The sequence below is a fragment of the Ambystoma mexicanum genome, chromosome 4q, assembly GCF_040938575.1.
Source record: "Ambystoma mexicanum isolate Mex_15411 chromosome 4q, UKY_AmexF1_1, whole genome shotgun sequence".
NCBI classification, from domain to species: Eukaryota; Metazoa; Chordata; class Amphibia; order Caudata; family Ambystomatidae; genus Ambystoma; species Ambystoma mexicanum.
The window spans coordinates 331815901-331839408 of NC_090928.1; the positions used below are offsets into that span (position 1 = coordinate 331815901).

Below are 23508 nucleotides of genomic sequence, written 5' to 3' on the forward strand. Positions count from 1 at the left end.
ACCATTCCTCTACTTTCTACGACCATATTCACCACTCTATATAGAGGATTTGTCCATTCATGTCCCTGTGCAAGTGCAACGTTATAATAGAAGCCTTAGTTACTAGTCACTTAGACTATTGGAATGACCAGGCTGCAACATCTTGTCACATGTTGCACTATGCTTCCGCCCACCCTCTGCCCTGCTGAGACCACAGCTCCACTACTTTTTTCGGTACACATCTACCACTGCTCCTAGGATCGGCTTCCCAAAATAAGGTAGTGGTCCCGTAAGATGCGAAAAACATATTTGGAGGAGAGAGCTCTGTACAATGAAGGCTTTTTGGGACAGAGCTCCCAACCCCTTTTGCACTCTACCCTGACATTGACTGTATAAGTCACCCTGAAAGTTGTATACAGTATAACTGTATAAGTATATTCAGACTGTAACGCTGCTGAACTGTCCTACCGGCTATTTTGCTTGTCACTGTAACTAAGTTCTCAAGTATCCTTGTAATGTTTGCGCCCGGCTACCTGCGGGTTTGGTTTTGCGCTATATTAAATAAACAAACAAACAAAGCTTGGCAACACACCGCAAACATGATTTGACTTTGTGCAAGCTAAATTATCAGACATTTTGTTGTTCTTTGCTACGCCAATACGCTTTTTTTGTGTGAAAGCTCTGAAGCCACTGGCAGGCAGTGCCAGTGATATATAAAAGCAATTACAAGAAAATATTCACATATTTGCACTTTTCTATTTAAAGGTGAACGCTTTGTCACCATTCGGCTTCCCAGAACAAACTATTCAGAAACGGCACCCATAGTTTAATGTGGTAAGAAAATAACTTCTTACCCGTAGAGTTTCGTTGGCACTTAGTTTGTAAACTCTTCATTAATTTGCTTTTGGGAAATAGATGAAAATGTTGTGTTCCTGTGGAGGGTTGATGTTTTTGGTCAAGTTTGAGGTAAATCAATCATCTTGCACAACCTCAGCACCTTCAAAAAGTACAATAAAATAAATAAATAAATAAACTTCAGCGTAATTCTATCTTTTCACACCCAAGACTCTCGTAGCAGACACATTGCCCCAGAACATGCTTTTTGAACACAGACGTCTTGCTTTACACACCCTACATCCTTATACGGACCCGGACCATTAAACCTGTGTATCCATCTTCACTTTCCACCTCAATCCTGGGGGGGCTAGTAACCGGCTGTTGCAGCAATCAGCGGTGAGCACCCTTTCATGACAAGAAACATTTACAACAGGGAAAAGATGATGGTTCCAGGAATCTGCACTGGGAGACAAACATTAGAATATCTAGTCTCACCCAACGTCAACACACAGCCCAGCCACCGGAGATTCTGAAAAAGGATAAAACTATAGCCATCCAAACAGACCACTTAGCCCCATCTACTTAAAACCTGCACCCGGCAACTGTAAACCCATATCCGTCAAAAAATTAGACCTGAACTCTGTACCCCTACTTCAATAATGGGCACTTTATATTTACTAACAAGCACTTCCGATCTATTGGTTGATCGCTCATTGAACATGTTAACCTCATATTTGCTGCCCTTAGCCCTGGGATTGGATATCTCGCATGTCCCCTCCCTGCCTGCCTCGTGAATACGTTCTCACTATCTCATTTTGCGCCTTCTGTAATCCTAAAACCCTCACATGGTTTCCTACCTCCCCCACCTAACGAACACTGACCACCATTTCACACCTGGGCTTTCCGAGATGTGATAATGTACCAACTCACCTTGAATTATCTATTGGACCCTTTTCTGTACCTATTCATGCCAACATGTATCTGTAATAATCTTGAACCTTCATCCACCTTTTATATCGGCAACCTGCCAAAGCAGAACTCCTGCTAGCTGGTGCCCAATTAAACATAACAATTGAACGAAAACAATTAGATTAGCCATGACAACTTGACCATCTTCAGAAAATGTTTCAACAGACTTAAAGCTTCTGGAAAAAATGCTAAAAGTAGACGCTCAACCCACCTGAGCAGCAGAATAATCAGCTGTCATGCCATGTCTACCACAATGATGCCCTCACATCTGCTCCCACCATGACCACCTTGGTCCACAGAATGACTGCCAACATTCCCACATCAGCTATCTATATGGTCAACCTTGGGCATCCAGCAATGGTCTCGACAAGATTCTCATAACCTGTACATCGATTAACCCCCCCCACACCAAATATTGCGCCTCTACTCTTACGTGGCATCCCAAATGAACATAAATGACCTCTTTGCAACATTGCCAAGAGGCTTGCAGTAGCGCCTCCTTTCCACCAGCATCAGCCTAGTTCAAACCCTGCCTTAGTGACAGCGGCCCTTGGCAAGAATTATCATCCTGGCTCATGTCACTAGCACTGCAAGCACACACACAAGACTGCTATCCCCTTGCCATGCCATCCCACATCACCAAAACCAAATATACCATCTGGCAACACCTCTCAGCCTATCCGTTCCTTAGTAGGCACAGTTGGTCTGCTATCAAATAGGCATCCAGCATCATCGACTGCATCTCCGGCCAGAACCTCCATTTATTGCATCGCTAGAAGATGCTTTAACAGTGCCTGGGTCCCAACTATCGCATATCTCCTCTCAAACAACCACTGCACCTGAATCAAAAACAGAGGAACAAGCAGTGGCAGTGGAGTGGCCTTCATATAGTTCAATGGGAATTTTGAACCGTGTAATTGTATATATTATAAGCCTAAGAAACCCAATTGCTTGCACCCTTGTTTACCATTTCCCAAATGAATCCCAAGCATGCGTCCCTATTGACCATCTCTGCTTTGTTCAGTTCATCCCAGGCTTCTCCAGTGCAGCCTTCAACAACTGGTTAGCAGATGGCTTATGCCAGTTAAAACACAAAGTCTGCACCCTGGACCACCAATGGTTGCTCACTCAGTCACCTGAGGAACAGGCTATTTGCTGCATTGACCAGCACAAACTACCAGACTGCTGTCTCCAGAGCAAAAATGAAAACCTGTTTACATGCTTGCATCAATGATCCTGTCAATTCCCTAAAGACATTGGGCCTCATTAGGAGGCTGGCGGCTGCGGAATGAACAGTGCTGGTAAGGGACCAGCACCGTTGATTCCGGGCCGCCACATTACGAAGGTCTGCAGCGGGTCCCACTCTGGACGGCTGGCCAGACCAGACGTGCAGAGCGGGACCCGCTAGCAGTACATGATGCTAACAACGGGCCCGCCATTAACGTCAATGAGGCCCATTGTCCTTAATTACAGGAACCAGAGTCCAGGGACACTGCACATCATCTTGCAGCCTTTTCTGGGCACTGTAAAGATCTGTTTGTGTTATTCAGTAACAAAATAGTCTCCTCAAGGGCACCTATTAGTTCAGCTGCCATTGCCATAGATCTATCTTGGCCAACAGAACATCCTGGACTAACATCCTTCTTTGCCTTCACTCCAGTTGAAGAAAGCGATCTCTATAAGAATATCACCTCACAATTGCTGTGGGGGTCATCACGCCCATCATCACCAACATTTTGAATGAATCCTTCTTAACTGGTGTCCCTCAGGCCCAAAAACATGCTGTAATAACAGTATTTTGAAGGAACAAACGAAGAGCTGATCGTGATACCTTAGCCAACTACTGCATTATCTTTGACATACTTTGCATCATGAAGACTCAGGAACCATTGATTACTATGAAACTATGTTCTCACCTAAAATCAAGGAAACACCCAAATAGTTTGAAGAAAATGGTCGTATGAACCATTTGGCCAAATTCGGCCAGTACTAAAAAAATCGAAGCCCATAATACCGAACATGAGGAGCAGGGGTTGCGGGGGTGTTCCATGTTTGGTGTTATGGGTTTCAGGGGTTGCGGGTGTCCCCCGGTTCCTTGACATTGGAAGCAGGGGACCCAAAAAAAGATCAAAAAAGAAAAAGGGACCCTGTGATGTCAGATCCGACCCATGTTAGAGGGGCAGAACTGATGCCGCAGGGTCACAGGAGAAGTGTTGGTGGCCAGCGAAAAGGTAAGTAGCGGGAGGTTGGTGTACAGCCAAATTTGGGCTGTTTTGCTGAAGTAAAAACTGATTTGTGGCAAAATCGACTACGCTCAATTCCACCGTGACTGTTTCTACTTCGGTAAATCAACCGAAATCAAATGGTCCAGTGAGTAATTAACAGTCGGCTTTCAGGCCTCATCAGGGCACAGAGATCCCTGTTCTGAGTATAAGAGAGGAACATCTCAAAACTTATCCGTGACTTTGAGTAATTGGCCACCCTCATGCTACTAGACATTTCAGCAGAGTTTGCTATCATCATTTGCAAACCACTTCTCAATCATCTCACAACAAGGGATACTGCCTTCAAATAGTGTTCATCTTTACTTTTGCACAGTATACATCAAGTAAGGCTGGGCTTAACACTCTCTAGTTCTTCCTATATCACGTGTGGAGTCCCTCAAGGTTCAGCCTACACACTAATCCTTTCAAAAAGCGGCATTGCTCCAGTCGCCAACATCAGCAAAGCACACATATGTTTCCATATGCACGCTGATAGAACTCAATTTCACTTGACACTGAATGAAGAATCAAAGGATTGTCATTGGATTGCAAAAACGCGTGTTCAAAATCCAACGCTGGATACACTCAAATTGGTCGTGCCTAAATGGCAAAAAAGGCATAACTTGCTTTCTGTGCAACTGACCCAAATCCATCACTCTTCACTTGGCATATTCCTTTGGGCCCACCACCAACTCTCATCAGGAAGTCTGCAATCTGGAAATTTTACTCTTTAGAGACCTCTCCATGAATTATAAAGTGAATCTGGTCGTTACAAGTTCTTTAATCAACTACCTTCTACAACGTCCACAAAAGATCTCCTGTTTCTCGCAGTAGTCACCTCCTGACTTGACTACTTTAGCAGCACTTACGCCACTCTTCCAGAGAAGTCATTACAGAAACTACTGCTGACTTTATATTTGGCATGCATTGTTCAGACCACATCATGCCAGCACTGAAGTCCTTGCATGGGCTCCCAATAAAGGAAAATTCGTACTCCAAGAAACTAAGTCATTCTGCCTCTGGTAAATCCTCCATTTTTTGGTAGGTAAATTGGAGGAGAAACTTCCAACCATGTGCTGTAGATCTCTCCCCTCACCCCCCCCCCCCAACTCAGAATCTGGCACCATCTTTCTAAGTTAATTCTTAACTAAATCATTAAAGACTGATGCATCAAACAATATGTGGTCCGCACCAGTGACGCCATTGCCCAAGACTTTAACAAATGTGAATGTGAAACTGACAAATCCTTGTTGGAAACCAGTTGAACCCCTGTGGAAACCCCCCACTGAACTGGACTATGTTTAAGTTATATATCATGCAAATAATTCACATGAAAACATTTCAGTCACAATTTAAAGGTTATAACAGATGTTGAGATCACAGGCTGAAACACAGATGGTAATCCAATGCATTTCAGACAAACTGTCATTCACCAGGGAAATCTGTGGAAATGGCAGATAAAAAAAGAAAATTAATGACACAATTAATAAGGACAGAATTGCCCCAACACTCTCGTTAAAATACTATACTAACAGACATGTCCTACCTGCCCAGACTCAAACCTAAATAAGAAAAATATCAACAATGTGGAATTAACATATTTGCAATTTGCGAACAGATGTATGCAAAATGTCCAGAAAAAAACACAAACTGAACATACCTTGAGTTTACTGGAGTCCTAATTTTTATGGAACATGGGGTAGCCCCCTTTTGTGCCATCAGTTGCAGGTTCCGGAGAGATACTTCAGCAGAGCTTCTTTCATCTTCAACCGCTTACAGCCTTCTTCAGCGTCTTTGGGACAGGTCCCAGTGATTGACAAATGTATGTTGTGCAGATATGGGTAGTATAGCTTAGTGGCACTGCGCTCATCTTGGAAACAAGACAACACAGAGCATCATAGGTTCGAATCCCAGGTCCGCTCTAGCGTGTTATAAAAAATACAATTATTATTATTATTATTATAATAAAACCAATTTCCGAATTGGGTGCAGTGTACTATTGAAACTTTTGGCAACCACCCACTCAGGGATGGTCACTGCATTCAAACCACCCCGGCCTTCTTCCAGGGCAAATACTCGGGATGTGGAATTAGCAGAGAATCCCACATGCCCCTCAATACATCTGGCTAAGTCTGGTCCTGGCTACTCGAGTCTCTGGTAGACCATGACCCCATATGGCAGAAATCTGTTTCTATGCTTGCCAGATATACAAAGCATTGTTGTGAAGTATACTGGACTTCTAAACCCAAGTGAGCATTTTAAGGGCGCCTGCATGGATCAATCCTTTGCTCGATGAACACACAATGCATTCTAAAAAAAATAAAAGCTAGCTTCCACCAGCCAGTTAATGCCACAAGAGGCCAAGCAGGTGCACCTGCTAAGAGAAACAAACTGTGGTGTCCCTTTGCACACACAACTGCGCAGTTACATCATCAGTGAGGCCCTGGGTGGGGTCTCACTGAGGAACAAGGCCAGTGAACCCCGAAGGAAAGATAAAATGGCAGGGGACTCACAGAGAGTCACATATTGGGGCTGTGATGCCAACATTCAACCTCCATCTCTAACCCACCAGCCAACTGCCCTTTCACCTTCATCGAACATCCCCACGTTATTGCCCCCCTTTGAGCTATGCCAACTTCTCATTGCACATCTGCAACTCAACGCCCCTCGTGCTGTGATCCTCTGTCGTATGCTTTGTAAACTGCTCTGCTTACCCCGTTATATAATCAATATAAATAAATGGTTCTGCAGAGTACGTGGAGTGGCCAATGTGTGAGGTGCATTGTGAGCTGTCAGTCTCAACAATCTTGTCATTGTTTTATTGAGAAACTGTTTTTTCGGATAATTAACTTATGCAGTGGAGATAGTAAAACAGGCTGAGAATCTATGGGGAGAACAGCATGCAAGGGAAGTAAGCAAAACAATGGCACACTTAGAGAAAAACGTGTACTTCCGAAGGGCTGTCTCGCCCAGATCTTGTGAGGCTTAGCCAAGGGGATTAGATTGTTTGTATAATGCATGGCTGGCATATTTGGTGGTGCATGTGACTCTGGTGGGTTGGGATTAGATTGCATGTGACATCTCTGCTAAGAAAATGGGCGACTTAGTCTCAGTGTATGCAGAGATATGATATGATATGATATGGCATTAATAACACGCCTATACCCAAGGGTTTCAAGGCGCGACGAGGCAAGGGAGGGGAAACAGAGGGAAGACAGAGAAAACGATCCTACTAGGCCAAGTGACACTGAGATCGCGCAAGTGCAGGGGAGGGGGAAGAGGAGAAGTGCTGGGGAAAAGGGGAGGGGGCAGTTCAGTACATAGGATAACAGTAAAATAAATAAAGACAATAAATAAGAGTGCGGCCAGATGGTGGCAAGTGCAAGGGTAAGTGCAAACATGAAGTGTCAAGTTCTAGTAGGGGCTGTGGGCATACAGAAACAGTCCCCGAGTGCAAGGGTTGCCAGGGGGGCAGTACGGTTGTGTAACTTGCGGGAGGAGACCTTGGCCCAAGATCAGAGGGTAGCCAGGTAACCAGTTCAGTTTCGGATTCAGCCAGGAGATCAGCAGGGGAGAGGAGGAGAGAAAGCAGAAGCAGAGAGGAAGGTCTTGGGGTGCTTCCGGAACCGGAGATGGTTCTCCTCAAGATTCAGAGAGGCAGGGAGGCTGTTCCAGAGGGAGGCCCCAGCAGAAGAAAGAGATCTACCACCAACTCGCTGTTTGGAGTAGCGGCTAACCCTAGGAGAGTTGGAGGCAGATGAGCGAAGAGCTCACGAAGGAAGATATTTCAGAAGAGAGAGTTGAAGGTATTGAGGTCCCAGGCCCCAGAAGGCCTTGTGGACAATGCAGAGGGTTTTGAACTTAATCCTCGCTGCCATTGGGAGCCAGTGCAGAGATTTCAGTCCTGGAGAGATCCGATCCCTGGGCTTGAGGCCAAGAATATATCTTGCAGTCCTGCTTTGGATGAGTTGCATAGGGCGGAGAGTAGAGGCAGGCAGATTTAGAAAGAGGCTGCTGCAGTTGTCCAGCATAGAGAGAACCAGAGCTCTGGAGACAGTGAGCTTCTGGGGGAAGGAGAGGAAAGGAAGAATACCTCCTGAGGAGGTGCAGCTGATAGTGTGACTTCTTAGAGACGTCAGAGATGTGAAGAGAGAAGGAAAGTGTGGAGTCAAAGATGACCCTGAGGTTTTTAGCCTCGCAGACGGCAGCAGGAAAAGGGCCAAGAGAGGCCAGCCAGAGAGTGACAGGAAAGGAGGGAGCAGGTGTACTAATGAGGAGCATCTTGGTCTTACTGGCATTAAGGCAGAGATCATTGCGGCACACCACTCCTGCTTGGCGGACAGACAGTCAGAGATGAGAAAAGAAGAGGTGGCTGAAGGGAGCCTGAAAATTAGCTGAGTGTCATCGGCATAGAACTGAAAGTTGGGGCAGAGAGCGGCAATGCAGTGGGCGAGAAGTGCCAGGTATTGGTTGAGCAACCAGGGAGAGAGGTTAGACCCCTGGGGAACACCACCACAGATGAGACCACTGCAATGATAGGAATGCCACTAGATGTTCCCCGATGCTGCCCGATGCTGCAAGCACTGGACGGGCTCAAGAACGCGCATGTTCAAGGTTTGCCTAGTGACCAAGCAATCCCATCTTTTTTTCTCCATATTTAACCCCTGTCATTTTTCAGTTATATTATACACAAGAACAGCAGTAAGACTAAAGTGAGATCTGGGGTGGACCTAGGCCTCATGAGTGTCACCCAGTGGTTTCCTCTAGAAGTCAAATTTGGAAACATACCTTTGGCAAACATTGAACAATGTTTATTTTCAGTTATGATATTCTCAAAAAAAAATTTTTTTGTTCATTTATACTTTTTAAACTGCAGTTAAAAATACAGATGATTCGGGCCAACACATCAGAGATTTGTATGGGCGATTCTGGTGGGTGCTATCGCAGGATACATTGATGTATCTGCATCTCACCCTGAGTACCTGTTCACTCATTGGACTCATTGTACCACTGTTAGATGCATCTGCATCTTGCCTAGAGTAATCGTTGCCTCACAATGTCAATGTCAGCATTTGGCTGGGTTTACATCTCTGCTTAGTTATGGCTGCTATCACAGTTGGCGCCTTCTGGCCTGAGTCTGCATCCCGCCGGTAATGTTACCTTGTCACCTCATGTGATGTTGATCCGTTGCCTCCCACAGTGCAGCTTGCACCCTGATGTACCACAGTCATTTTGAACCCCGAAGGTTTCTTCAAACATGTGCTGACTGATCTTTCCCAAACATATTGAAGGGATGCTATACATTTCTCACTAACCTTCTGACGCCAACACTCTCTGAACACTTTTTTCAATTCAATGAATTAGAGTTTCTCATAAGTTTTAAGAAGATAAATTCCTATATAGACCACTTAAGAGATCACAACGTTTGTATGAATGTCAGCAATCCGGAAATTTGTATGAATCCTTATTCCTGCAATTGCCCTCAAAGTCCTGTGGGCAGTGGTCGAAGTGCATGAAAAGAAGTAGTGGAACTATGTTCCCTGCTGGCCTGCCCCATGCCCCACAAACCCCATCGCCACACCCCCTCCCACGCACAATCCAAACCCCCAAATGAACGAGGCTGCTCTTTAAGGGAACGTTTAGTGCAGTGCACTGAAGTGCAAGTTTCAACTTCTTCCTACACTTTTCTTTTAAAACAAAACCAGTAGAGGAGCACCGCTCCCAAGCACTCCTGCTCACTTCGACCACTGCCTGTGGGTCAATGAAAAGCAAATGAATGCTCTTGTTCAGGGCGGGAAAATAACGACATCATCTGCATAGAGTGCCGTGCTCAACTCTCGCGTGAACCACATGATTCAATGCCTGAAAATAGAAGATCGCTTTGTGTAAGTAAAGTCCTGGAGCATTTACATCATGATATTTTTCCAGAGTTTGAGAAACCATGGGAGCAATTGGCATCAAGCCACGATTAAGGACGTGAGGTGGATGTCCTTGGAATGCCTCTAAATATCATCCAATACCAAAGTGCACCCAGAATTGCCACAAAAGTAGTTTGTGTAGCTTGATCCGGCTCTTTTGGGAAACATACTCATGCTTCCTCAAGAAGGTGGAACTCTTTCTTGGGAATTTTAGTGTCACTTTCCAGGAAAACTGATTACTAGTAAAGAACCTATTAGTCTTATAGGAAAGGTTTGTTGATGCCAGTTAAGCTCCCCAGATGAACTGAAGGAAGGTGCATGAAAGGTGTCTGTGTGTGTGTGTATCCTTTCTCCTGCTAGTGGCAGCTGTCATTATGGGTTGTGTTGGACATTCGCTACCACTTCAGGTTATTCATGTGTATGCTTATTTGAAAAGCTGTATAGCTCTTTCTGGGGCATACTAAAAAGATCTAGATTGTAGTAGCTAAAATGGATGAAAGATGGAAAGGAAAATGCTATGCAAACAATGTGTTTTAGAGAATCTTGTTCACTCAGAAAGTGAGTGAATATCTTCTGACTGTCTATTCAATATTCTCCTTGGTTCTACAATTTGCTGTTTCCCCTCTCTTTGTATTTCAAGTGTGCAAGAACCTACCGTTTAAAGGTTGGCCTATCTGCGAGTTTGTGTAGGCCTGTAGCAAATGACTTTGTCTTTCAGGCACTCAATAGCAAGCTTGTGAAGATATGTAAGAGTGAGGTATACAACCTTAAACATCACTCTACACTCTGTGGACAGCCAGAAGATGGATTCTTTTGTGTGTGACATGCTCACACTTAGAGAGGCCAACAGCAACCTCCTGTGTTTTGCACAGCATGCAAGAGATGCAGCTTCCAAGTAGGGCTTTTGGTTAATCTGGCTTTAAGGTAATAAGTGCTTCAACCACTACCCTGCTTTACTCATCTGGGATAAAAGGTAGGATTCTCTTCAGTTTTCATGGTTTAAATAACAACCCTGAACCACAGCAAAAGTCTATGGGAGTTTAGACCAAGATCGGCATCCCATATTACCAAGGTCCTGTCACCTTGTCAGCATAGGTAGAGTTAATATCAAACAGGGATGGCAGAAGATGACCAGGTGGGGAATTGATCAGCTGTGACGTCCCAATGAATTATCTTCTTTTGTTTTCCTATTACATTTTAAACCACTAGCCCACAACAGTGTGCCCAGTGCAAATAGACTGAATTGTGATCAGAACAATGTTCTCTGAATTTCTCCTGTTAGCCTACCTTAAGTGGCAGACCCTCATCTAGACAAAATGTTGGTTGGGCCATTGCAATCAATGTAGAGAAGCTTTTAGTCCAAAATTAAAAGAACTTAAATTAGGAGCTCGAACAAATGCCCCCTCACTAAAAGGAATAACTGAACATCGTTTAAAAGCATTCCAATGGTCCATTGGTTTCCTTCCTAAATGGTGCGGGTTCCTTTTTATTTTTTGTATTTTGCTGTATTTTTTTTTTTTGCATTTTTAAAGTGCTCACACAGCCCGCAGGCATTGATGCGCTGTTACAGCAATTGTTTATATATTTTTTTTAGTTGCGTAATTGTTTTTTGTCTTAGTTGCATTTATATAACGCACTTAAATACCCCGAGGTTTCTAAGCGCAAACCCAGGGATCGAACCTGAGTTGTTTCGTGTTGTCTTGCTTCCAAGGCAAGCACATTGCCGCTGAGCTATCCTCCCGGGACAGGGTGTCATTTTGAATAGAAATGGTTTACAAAGTAGGCAATACCCGAGAGCAAATGCAGTCCTGGGATAAGGAGGCTTTGCATAAGAGCGGTGTTGTAATGAACGGCATATGCCAGGTGGTGAAGGGATAAGAATTAGAACGTAATCCAGGGACAGGTGGGACATTAAAACATTTTGAACATTGGGTTGCTCCTTCCATTGATAGAAGTTGTTTTAGAGAGTTCCCCGAAAGAGATGGCCGGGGGGGGAGTGCAGGGAAAAGGAATGAAAGCGGGATGAGACACGGAGGGGCGGGTTACTGACGGGTTTCGGATAGGAGCTAGGAGTTCAAGAGGAGAATACAGTGCGATGCTTTCAGGGAGATAGTGGGGAGAAGTCCATAGATGGATCTGTAAATGGGTGGCAGGAATCTAAAGAGAGCGATTTTGGATGGGTAGCCATTCAGCGTGGCGACGGCAGGTAAGGGAGGATCAGGGTAGGTGGAAATGAGTGCATGTCACAAAGTTGAAGACTTTGTTTAGAGGGGCAATAGGATAGAGGGGTAGAACAAAAGAGATGAGGTTTTAGTTTAGTGGTTTGTGAAGTGTAGGCAGATTGTTCTAAAGTTTATAAGGTTGAGCCTGGCTGCATTGGCCCAGATGAACAATTCACCTCCCTACTTTCTGTGGCAGTTTTACTGCATTTTCTTGCTGCATTTTTTATGGGGCGCAAGCCCCTCTTCTATGCCCCCAATCTCTACCACAGCCATCAACTACCTTAAATTCTAAAGTAAAATATACCCTAATCCTGCACCTACCAGAAAATGGCACGGAATAATATGGCAAAACGTCCATTCATTGAATGCGGCGAAAAGGCTGCATCCACATTAAACTGGGCAGGTACCGTGATAAACTGGTCGAGTTTCAGGTCACTGTCAAAGAGGACCTCATGTTAGTGAGCCATGAGTGAGGGGGTGAGGCAGTAAGGGGGGAAGAGAGGAGAGAGGGAATGTGGGTTTGGCATTGGAGGCAGGTAGAAATATGACTTCCATCTTTGAAGAGTTTAGCATGAGGCAGCGTAGAGCCAACCAATGGCGGGTGGCAGTTATGCACTTGGTTATGCATTCAGCAATTGCATCAGTGGAAGGGAGGAAGGTAAAGAGTATCTGTGTATGGCCAGCAAAGAAGTGATAGTTAAAGTCAGAAGAAGAAATGGGTTTCCCAATTGAGAAGCTACATAAGATGAAGACAAGTGGCTCAAGACTGATCCTTGAGAGACACCCACTGGAATGTGTTGGTCGGGAGGAGGTAGTGGGCTCCCATGAGATGGAGAAGGCACAGTCAGAGAGGTAGGAGGACATCCAGTCGAGTATGGTGTCCTTGAAGGCAAGGAGGAAAATAGTTTGAATGAGGGAGTGATGATCCACAGTGTGAAAGGAAGTTGAAAGGTCTAAAAGAATAAGAATGGAGGAGAGTGGTGGGCAGTGTTTAGAGATCTAGCCATATAGACAACATTGTTGGGCAACTTGTCCAACAATGGCTTAATGACATGCGCGTAGAAGGATTTGATCCAGAAATCTCAGACTAAGCAAAATCCTTAAGCTTCACCATTGACAGCAATATGTCCTTCCAGAAACACATGGCCAAGAAGGCTCAAATAGCCTGGCTCATAATCTCTACCCTTTGAAAAATCAACCCTTCCTCCCGCCGCAGAGTTCTAGACCGTAGTGGTCTTGCACATCGATGGGCCAAATGCTCTCCTGACAGAGCTCCCAGTTGCTCACATGGCTCCCCTAAAAGCAGTCAACCACGCTGCAGCACGTTTTATTACGGGAGCATGGAAATTTGACCAACTTACTCCATCTTACGCGAACTACATCGGCCTCCACTCCAAGCCAGGAAACTGTTCAAGACTGCATGGATTATCTACAAAGCAGTTACATGCAGCACACCAGTGTACCTGGCGGCAAAGCACCACATTTCTTGTGGCACACGCTCTTTGTGCTGCAAATTGACCAACCGGCTTGAATCACAACCCGTCCACAAAGAGAGGACCAGCCAACAATCCTTCTCTTGTCATGCACCCACCCTCTGTAACTCGATCCCGGTGGCAGCTCGGAATGCCTCCACAATTCTCCAATTGCACAAATCTCTCAGAACATGGCTCTTTCAACAAAACCTGACCAAGGACAAATTCCAATGGACGCACATACCGACGCACAGACCTCACAGTATTGCGCTACTGTTAAAAGTTGCAAGCCCAAATGTTGGCTACCCACACTCTGTATAGCACCCGCTGCTCTCGAGCTAAATCTGTGCATTTAAACAATAAAATAAAAAAATACAAAGAATAATAAATTGATGCGCACAGTTTCAATGTTTAGACTGGAATCCAAAGTTGAGGGGATCAGCAAGTGAGTAAGTCTCAAGATAGCGGACTATGCGGTTGAACACAACCCCCTTGAGGATTTCAGGGTCGTAAGGAAGGAGAGCGAATGGTATACAGAATGGGGGTTCTTGGAGTCAGCAGTCGGTTACTTTGGGAGAGGTATGGCAGTGGCTGTTTTGTAACAGGCTGGGAATATACCAGTTGAGAGAGAGAGAGACGGGTTGATTAAGGTGGAGAGGTAAGCAAAGTGACAGGTGCAAGTACATTAAAATGTATTCCTTAACACATTTTCCAATTACTTTCAGCAATTCCTTTCCCCTTCGACTGGCACAAACACACTTTTACATGTGCCAATCTTCACCCACTATTTCTCTTTGGTGCTTATCAACTCCCTCATTCACCTTTCCCCTTCTCCTCCTTCTCCTTCTCTGCAACCCAAATTCCTCTTATGCAACCTACCGAATGGACCCCCCCCCCGACTTTTCCTATCCTAACCCTTCCCCATGCTCACCTTTAGTCAATCGAATATTAAGGCCAATTGCCAGCTACAATTTACAGCTATGCTCCACCGCTCCAAACACAGCGTGTGTTTTAAAATGCTTCTGTGGTTTACGCAGTTCGCTTTTTCTGTGTAAAATAACAATTTGTAATGCATTAATAAGTATGAGTTATAATTTTGGCATAGGTAAGTGCATAATGAGTAATTACAGTGAAGTATGGACTTGTGACTTAAATATCTTCAGGAACTAATACAGTTTCTATTTATGCATGAACACAATTCAAATTAAAAGTTCAGTATTTCTGTTTCGAAAAAGTGTATTTTACCATTAGTTTTCTTAAATGAAGAACACAGAAGTATTTTGTGTAATTTACAATATTGATGTAGACCGAGTTTGGTCTGTGGCCTCAGTTCTGATGAGAGATAATTTATAAAGCATCTTAAAAGCAGCCGTTTCAGATTATCGATTAGTCGAACAAATCTTGCTCAATATTGTTCACATTTCTTGTATTAATTGCATAACATAAGAAATGAGGCCCATCATATCACCCAATTGACTTTATACCTGCGAGGTGCTTAATGCATATCTATCTACTTATAATAAAAGGCCAGATGTAGGTTTTTCGGATGCCGTCATGCGCAGTAGAGGCTGCACGAACGCAAAGAATGATCCGCTAGAGGGAGCTGTTGCCTTAGGATATACAGTGGTCCAAGTCGCATAGCTTTGCTTGTTGTCACAGCTAGAGGGAGCTATAGGCTTAGGATATGTAGGGTGAGAGACCTGCTCTCTAATCTTCTGCAGACGATTTCTCAGGGCACATGCTGATATCCAGGGAAAGTTATTTTAGGAGTTAACCAGAGGTGTATGCCCCAAGCAAAGGATCCAGTCCCTTTATGGATCCACAGCAAAGACCTGTCTGGACAAGATGAAGAGCAGGCAGCAGTGAGGCCGGAGAAGCATCATTCAAATATCAGTTGTATGCGAAGAACAAAGGGATCAACATTAAAATCGATTTCTACTTTTACCAAGAATATATCAAAAGAAATCAAAAGGAAAGTGGTTTAGGGGAGAAGACCGAGATGCTCATTATAAAACTTTGCATCGGTGCAAAGTTCAGTTTTGCAAAGGTATTGGAGCTGGGGCAATCATTGCCTACTGCAAATTCAGATACTTTCCGTGTATTTTTGCATCAGGGTAAGTTTTGCTCTAGTACTCACACTGAGCATACTTGTGCAGTGTCCTTAGTGGCTGTGCCAACAGGCCTCTTTGCCAGTGGCCCATGGACTCTCTATGGGGACCAAGTCTCCCAAACTGTAGTTGAAGCGATGTTAAGACGACGGATTAACACAATCAGTTCCTTGAAATTTGGCAAGTATTGGAAGCAACGCCACCTTAACTCTAAGGCCCCCCGTGTGCAGCCCACGAGCACGCTGATGACATCACAGAGGGCATCACCGTAGATGACAACATTTTGCAACGGGCTGCACCATAGGGTATTGCTTAGACTTAAAGTGGCGTCATTTCCAAAGCCTGCCTGCCAACCAGAAAGGGTTTTATTGAGTTGAACTATCACCTGAAGATCATTTTAAATACAATTTCATAAACGAATTTGAAGGTTTTTTTAGTACTAAAGTATCTTTCTTAAGTTATGCACCAATGTTTTTTCCCCTTCATGAGTCCGTAGACACTGTCCTATTTTCATTTTGTGATAATGAGAAGCCGGGATGAGGATGTGTGAGATATTGGATATGTTTTACCAGGCATTTTGAAAAGGGGTTTTTGTGTCCCTGCCCCGTTGTTCTCTTGAGATTTTCCCACAAGATTTTCTCACAACAGAATAATTTTCTAGCTATCACGAGGGAGCCTCTCATGAGAAATCGGTGATGCAAATTTGGCAAACCGCTCACAGTCTCTCAAATTAGTCATTTATACTTGCGAGAAGACAAAAATGCATTAAAAAAATATTACCTCAATTACCCCCCAAAAACTTTAAATGTGCCCAAACGCTACTCTTTTACTCCCCCAAGATCCACTCTGAAGGCAAACTGCCCCAAGCTCCGCTCCTAATATCATTTTAACCACGTTCTCAATCCTGTGACGAACTTCAAAAGGGCAATCGAGTTCTTGCGAGAACATCACTTTTCTCGCAAGAAGATGGAAATAAATGGAAAGGAAGAGTATTCTCTATCCCACCTCAAACTCCTAAACTTCGTAAACATCACCTGTGACATCACTTATTCCATTATCAGTGATATCCCTGCAAGCAAGGGCACACTGATGAAATCACTGATGACATCACAAAGGATATCGCAGGAAACTACCCATCAGAGTAAAAACTCCTCTTGGTCTATTACAAGACATCTGAGAAACATATTGTAGGTGTATGTGTAGTGCAGACAGACGTGATGTTTCACGGGCCTGTTTTGAGGGTAAAGCAGCTACTGGGCTTGGCCCCTGGGGCTATTTTGGGTGTCCTGCCGGAGGCGGTCATACTCCAGGCAATGTGGCCAGTCACCATGGACAGTGGAGGTAAAGTGGCTCCTGTGCCTGGCCATACGCAAGGCCCAGTGGTTTTTTTGGGTGGTTTTTGGCAGGGGCTCAGGCATGGCCTTTAGCCTTTGGCCATACCTTGGGCATGGGGAAACAGGCCATGGTTGTATCCGTGTGCTGTAGCTTTCAGGTTCCTCGCCACCTTGCAAAGCATTGGTTTATGTTTTCTGCAAATGGATTTTCAAAGTGTACGGCAAGTTGTCTCTGCACTAATTTCAAACTCTTGCACCATGATGTAGTTTCTTAGTAGATGTTGATACTATGAACACAAGTGAGAGGGTAGGCCACTCAAGTGCCTGCTTTTGGACCACGGTGGTTGATCTATCTGCACTGCACCTTCCATAACTTCAGTCAAATGTTTGCACCTTAAAAAGATAAAAATGAATAATTAAATTCAAATAAAGAACTGAATGTATAACACTAGTGCTGTAATTGCATATCTGTACTATATGCAGGCACATTTTTGAAACATCATTTAATGTTGGTCGGACTGCTTTTTTGGGCCTGAAAATATCTTTTAAATTGTACCTTTGAAATTAAGATCTGTTCGTAAATAACAGAAATTGATAATTGTATGTACTCTGCTGGTTCTTCATGTTGTAAGTACTACACGCCATAGAGTGACAGCATGGACATGATTAATCTATAGAGATGTTCTGATAAAACAAAACCAGTCCCACCTGCCCCAGAGTAAGACGGCCAAAGAGAATCCTTTTTCGACATATGTTCCTGTGCTCATGCTTCACATAAAGGTTTTCTTCGAGACTTAAAGCCGATCATACAATGTATATTTTCAAACAGGTTGAATTACCTCTATCTTCATGTATCATTGTGTTTATATATTGCGTCTGCAGCCATTTTGATTGAAAATGGCTGCGTCAAGGCAATGACATAATTCCCAGTCACAGAACTCGCGTTTACCAACTTTACTGTGCTAAAATCCAACGGCATCCTAGCTTTCCACGTAAAATATGTGGACCTTCAAATACCCCCCAAAATAAAATTGAGACGTAAAGGAATGGGTAGAACGGGAAAGGCCCAAGCAGCAAAAAACGTTTGCTGAGTCCATATAGGTTAGGTGCCTACAACCTTTGGCTCAGCAGATGTTTTGGACTACAACTTCCATGACCCCATACATTGATTATAGTGGCTAGGACTGCTGGGGGCTGTAGTACAAAACATCTGGAGACATAATGAAAAATTAAGAGCATTGAGTGTGTGCGTATGTACGTATACAGGAGGGTTTCTTGTAGGGTTGCCATTATTTTCATAATCACCTCACAAACGGTTGCAGCCACGGTTACATAAAATGGCAAACTAGTTATTACACACTTTTAATTCACAGGTTCTATCAGAGGAATTCCGAATAGTGCCAGTATATTTTCTATGTATTCTTATGGGGATTGTGCCCCTGGTTCCTTGATGTGACGAGTTACTCACTTCCTGTTAATTCCAGGAAACAAAGTAGCGTTTAAGTTAAGGGTCTGGGCATCCCACACCTCACGTTTTCAACATCCACTACAGCAGTGTTCTTCAAACTGTTTGGCTACCCCCGCCGCTCACTAAGAGGGCCCAGAGGATGCCCAGACGGGCTGCAAGGATCTTTAAAAACGGAGCATGGTAACTGATCTAAATAGACAATATCCTGAACCCTTACCTCAGGGGTTGCGACCAATCAGATGCTGCACACATTGTCCATGCACTCTCAGCATGCACAAGCTAATCTGAGGCATTCTGAGGGTCCGCTCTGTCTTGCTGTACTCACATGCACACTTCCTGTTCCTGCGGTCAAACAGGCCCAGACTGACACCATGGTGCTGCATCATGAGCCTAAACTAAAAGACTGACCCAATAAAAAGCTGTGTAAAGGCAAGGGCAGGGGTCTGAAACCTTTGTCTAACCTAATGTTTTGGACTACAGCTCCCATCAGCACTATCCTGCATAGCCATTAGTGATCATGGAAGTTATAGTCCAAAACATCTGGAGAGCCAGAAGTTGTAGACCCCGGATCAAGGGCATTTTATCCGCACAATATTTTACACTGTGGGTATCACTGTTGATAGAATCCTTTGTCTATTTCTTATTTGCCCTCATGTAAGTATTGACATGTCTCACCATTCTAACAGTCTGTCTTTAGGAACTATGACCACGACCATGATGGCTACATCTCCCAAGAAGACTTTGAAAGCATTGCTGCTAACTTCCCTTTCCTGGACTCCTTCTGCGTGCTGGACATGGACCAGTAAGTTTTCTGCATTGCTCTCCATTGTTTACCTGCCATAACAAAGCATGTGTCCCTCTCTGCTTCCCAGCATTGGATGATCTCTCATCTACATTTAGAGATATTGTGGTATTAAAACAAATTGGTCTGCCCAGTTTTCAAAAATGTCGTCACCTGCACGGTCTCCTAGTAACATGTGATCCAAGTTCATGCTTATCTAGTCGGGCACAGATCTCTGAATACCAATTGGTTCTAGATCTTCTTGCCGCTGGTTGAAGACCACCGCCAATGGACGCTACTCATGAAACGTTGTTTTTTCCATTTTGTGCATGCATACCACGTCCAGGCATTCCACTTTTTACTGCCCCCACACGTGAACCCTTTAGACGGTCCTACATCAGAAGAAGCCCCCATCGCACACCCTCTCACATTTTACCCCCTAATTAGTCTAATCAATTCTCTCCACCTCATTGTGCATCTCCTGCCTTTTGTAAACTTTTTTCGCATCTTCATTCGGTGAATCTCTATGAGACGCCACTCTGTTTCTGTGGGCTGTGTTTTTTCAACTTGGAAAACACCTCCTGGCAACTAAACAGTCCACTTCTCCACACAGGCCATGGCCACTTCCTTTGCCATTTATGATATCAGTAAGGAAACAGGTCCCTATGCAAACATGTGCAAGTAACAGGTTACACCAAGGCTGCTAATGTGTGTCCCGGAAATCCTCTCTTGTAAGTCCATAATCTTACATGGCATCTGTGTCACATTTTTGGCCTCTATCTTATTTTTACAAATGTTTGGCCAAAGGTGGTACAATAAAATGTCAATGCACTGCCCGGGTTGCACAGCTTTAGATTAATTAACACTCCAGGTTTGCTATTCGACAAACATAGATTGCTGCTTCCTTTCAATATCATTACCTTTGATTAATGTGTTGTGGTTGACCAATCACATGTATATGCCATCTTTATTTTGGTATTAAGTGTAGGTTAGACTCAACACTGTTATTATTCTGACAGCCTGCCACTTCTGTGTGTCAGTTTGATTTACGGCCTATACAAGCATACCTTCCATAGCACACACATATCCCAACCACAACGCAGCTCTAACAGTATGCATTGTTTCCAACAACACCCACCACATCTCCCAGTATACAGCATTTTGAGCAAGACACAGAGAGTCTCCGACCACACAATAACTCCAACCGATTCCCACTACACACCGCATCCAACAACATCAACCTCATCGACATCATGCCTCAAGAAATTGACTCGGACCTTATACACCACATCCAACAGTCACCAAATAAACTGTGCACATGCCTATAACACTCCCCCATCTGACAGCAATCCCAAAGCCACTAGGCCCATGGGAAACTTTCCACTGAATAACAGACTCTTGTCTTCTGCACTATGCACCCACACAAGTGGCAAGCATTGCCCTTTACATATAGCCGATAAAATAACATGGCATGAGATATACATTGCCATAGCAGTGTTTTGTGGCTCGGTCTGACCAAAAAAACCTCCATTGGAGAACCAATCCATTAGCCTATTTTAAGCTCATGAAGGCCAATACACAAAGGTGAAGTTCTGTTAACTGTGATTTTTGAAAGATGGTTGTTATATTTGGTCTTCCTGGATGCATGGAGTGTGGGGTTACTCGTAGAATGAAGTGTGAGTGAGCGGAATGTTTACCCATGATGGAAGCTCTAGCCCAGGAGAGATGTGTACCTGGTTGGTAGGTGCCAGTGGGTCTGTGTCTCTGTACGTATGGGTTCCGCTGAGATATCTGTACTGTTCTTGACGTAACTTAACAAAAAGATCTTCTTAACAACTTATCAGAGGACGCAAGGAGCATCCTTTAGAACAATGGCTTTGTTTGTCCGGCAAACTCATTTTAATTTAATTTATTGAATTTAATTTATTTAATGTGGTTTGGTTTCAAAAGAAACTTTTCACATACAAAAATGGTCACAAAAAACGTATTGATCAAAAAATGTAAACACATATAATTTAAATACACACAATAAAAGTTTTTGTGTTACAAAAGTTAAAATCTATCAATATTAGTTTCACAGCAACATTTGTCCATATTCTATGAAGTGCGTTGTGCAGCAAAGCGTTTTTAGTGCCAAGGCAGTATTTCCAGAAGTCCTGACTCTTGATGGCATCACAACAATAAAGAAACTCTCCAAGCTCTTTCCTGTCCAGTGGCAGAGCTAGTACTTGTCTTGCCGTCTCTATTTTACTGCCAATCGTGACATGATCTGTTTTCCGAAGTTACTCCAAGTCTCTGGCCTTCTATACTCAGAACTGGTAGCTGGTTGACCCAAAGTAATAGAATAAACCTGCGAACCTTCACAAATGGGCAGATTATTAAATATCTTTAGTGGGTAAGAAATCTCTGCATGTTCTCAAAGACATCCACATATGTTTTCAGCCTCCTTAGTTCATCATAATTAACATTGAAGACCCAGGCTCTCATCTTCACTTTCCACTTCCGACATAAGATAGACAGATCCTTGGGCTGGGTAGGCGACCAAGGGATCGTTTTAAACAAGGCTTCAAGCTAGAACTTCTCAACAGATAACAATTCAATAGACGAAAAGAGTGAACTCACAATCTTCAGTACATTGGTTCTTTCAAAGTCTTAAAATAAAGCAGGTCTTTCCTTTCCATAACTTGACCTTCAAGTGACATGAAACCAGTCTCAAGCCTTATGACATAAATTGGCAGACAAGGTGGCAATGCCAAGATTCTCCTCCAAAGCTACCTCTCCGAAATTCCCAACCATTTTAGGTCCACACCTGTGAGAGCCTCTAATCCATACAGAATGGACGGATAGAAACACTGCCTATACAACCGCAATATTCCGTCCATGGTAAATCCTGACGTTCCCCTTGAAAATGTTACAATCAAGGCTATGAGCGGGAGTGCCTTTCTTCTTCTGTGTTTGACTAGGCGTTTATATCCGCTCTCAGCCTCTATAATTATTCCCAAATACTGGTAACTGTCTACATATTCAAGTTGTCTTCCCACCATCCATATAGAAGGGTGCTGTAACTGTTTACTGCAAATCTGCATCCCCTTTGTCTTTGAGGGGTTGATTTCAAGGTCGTTCCTGACTGCATAATGTTCCAGGGTCTTCAACGAGGAATTCAGTGCATCACAAGTATGGTACAGTAAAACTAGATCATCTGCAAATAGTAAGCTGCGTGTGTGCACTTGACCAACTTTTGGTGGGTAATTCAATGTTCCTCTCAATATTGTGGGCAGATCCGAAAGGTAAAGGTTGAACAGGAGTGGGGCCAACATGCAACCCTGCTTCACCGCCTCTTTGTTACTCTGGATGCAGTGAAGGCCCCACCAATGTCCAACCTCCCATTGCACTTGTAGAGGTGTGCAGCCTCTTGACGAGGGATTGCAAGTCTCCAGGGCAACCCAGCGCGGTCAATTTAGCCCATAATTTAACCCGATGTACTGGGATGCAGCCCGGAAATCGCTAAGTGCTGCAGACAACACTGGGTTCCTTCTCACTCTGGCTCTGCCTATTATCTGATCAATCAGCAGCAATTTATGAACGGTTGAGCTCCCCTCTCGAAATCCAACCAGCACATGGTCCAGAATGTTTTCCCTATCTACCCATTCTTGTAATGCTTTAAGGAGCACAGAGGCAAATAGTTTGCCAGTGACGTCCAGCATTGACAGGAGCTGTTAATTAACAAGCTCCTGCCGATTACCTGCTTTATACATTGGGACCAACAGAGACGTGCACCCTGATCGTGGAACGGGTTTTGATTGTACTACTCTATCTATGAGTCATTCCAGCACTATCGCCCATGTCGCACTACCGCCCATGTCGTGGTGTCCCATTTAATAACCACGTTTACCAAACCGTTAGGCCTAGGTGCCTTTAAGGATTTCAACCTTTGTATCAGCCCGATCAGCATGTCAGCATCATATTTAAGAGCTAAGCTTCCTCGATTTATTGCGACAACAGATAGTTAATAGTCGTCACCCGTACCAAATTGCCCAGTTACAAAATTCACCCACTCCACTTCTTGGATGGGTTTAGTAACATTCTTATTTTGACCTTTATATCCATTCAGATGTTGCCAAATCGTTCTGGAGACCCTCTTTCTAGAACCTGCACC

At 44.0% G+C, this 23508-nt stretch overlaps 1 protein-coding gene across 5 annotated transcripts in view; it reads left to right on the top strand.

The window, feature by feature from the left end:
• Window positions 1-23508, top strand: part of RASGRP3 (RAS guanyl releasing protein 3) — a 702554-nt gene that overhangs the window by 580017 nt on the left and 99029 nt on the right. For all 5 annotated transcript variants that reach the window (XM_069607912.1, XM_069607913.1, XM_069607911.1 and 2 more), the window contains one exon: window positions 19258-19373. In XM_069607912.1, the coding sequence (XP_069464013.1) occupies window positions 19258-19373 (116 nt within the window). The remainder of the gene's footprint in view (window positions 1-19257; window positions 19374-23508) is intronic.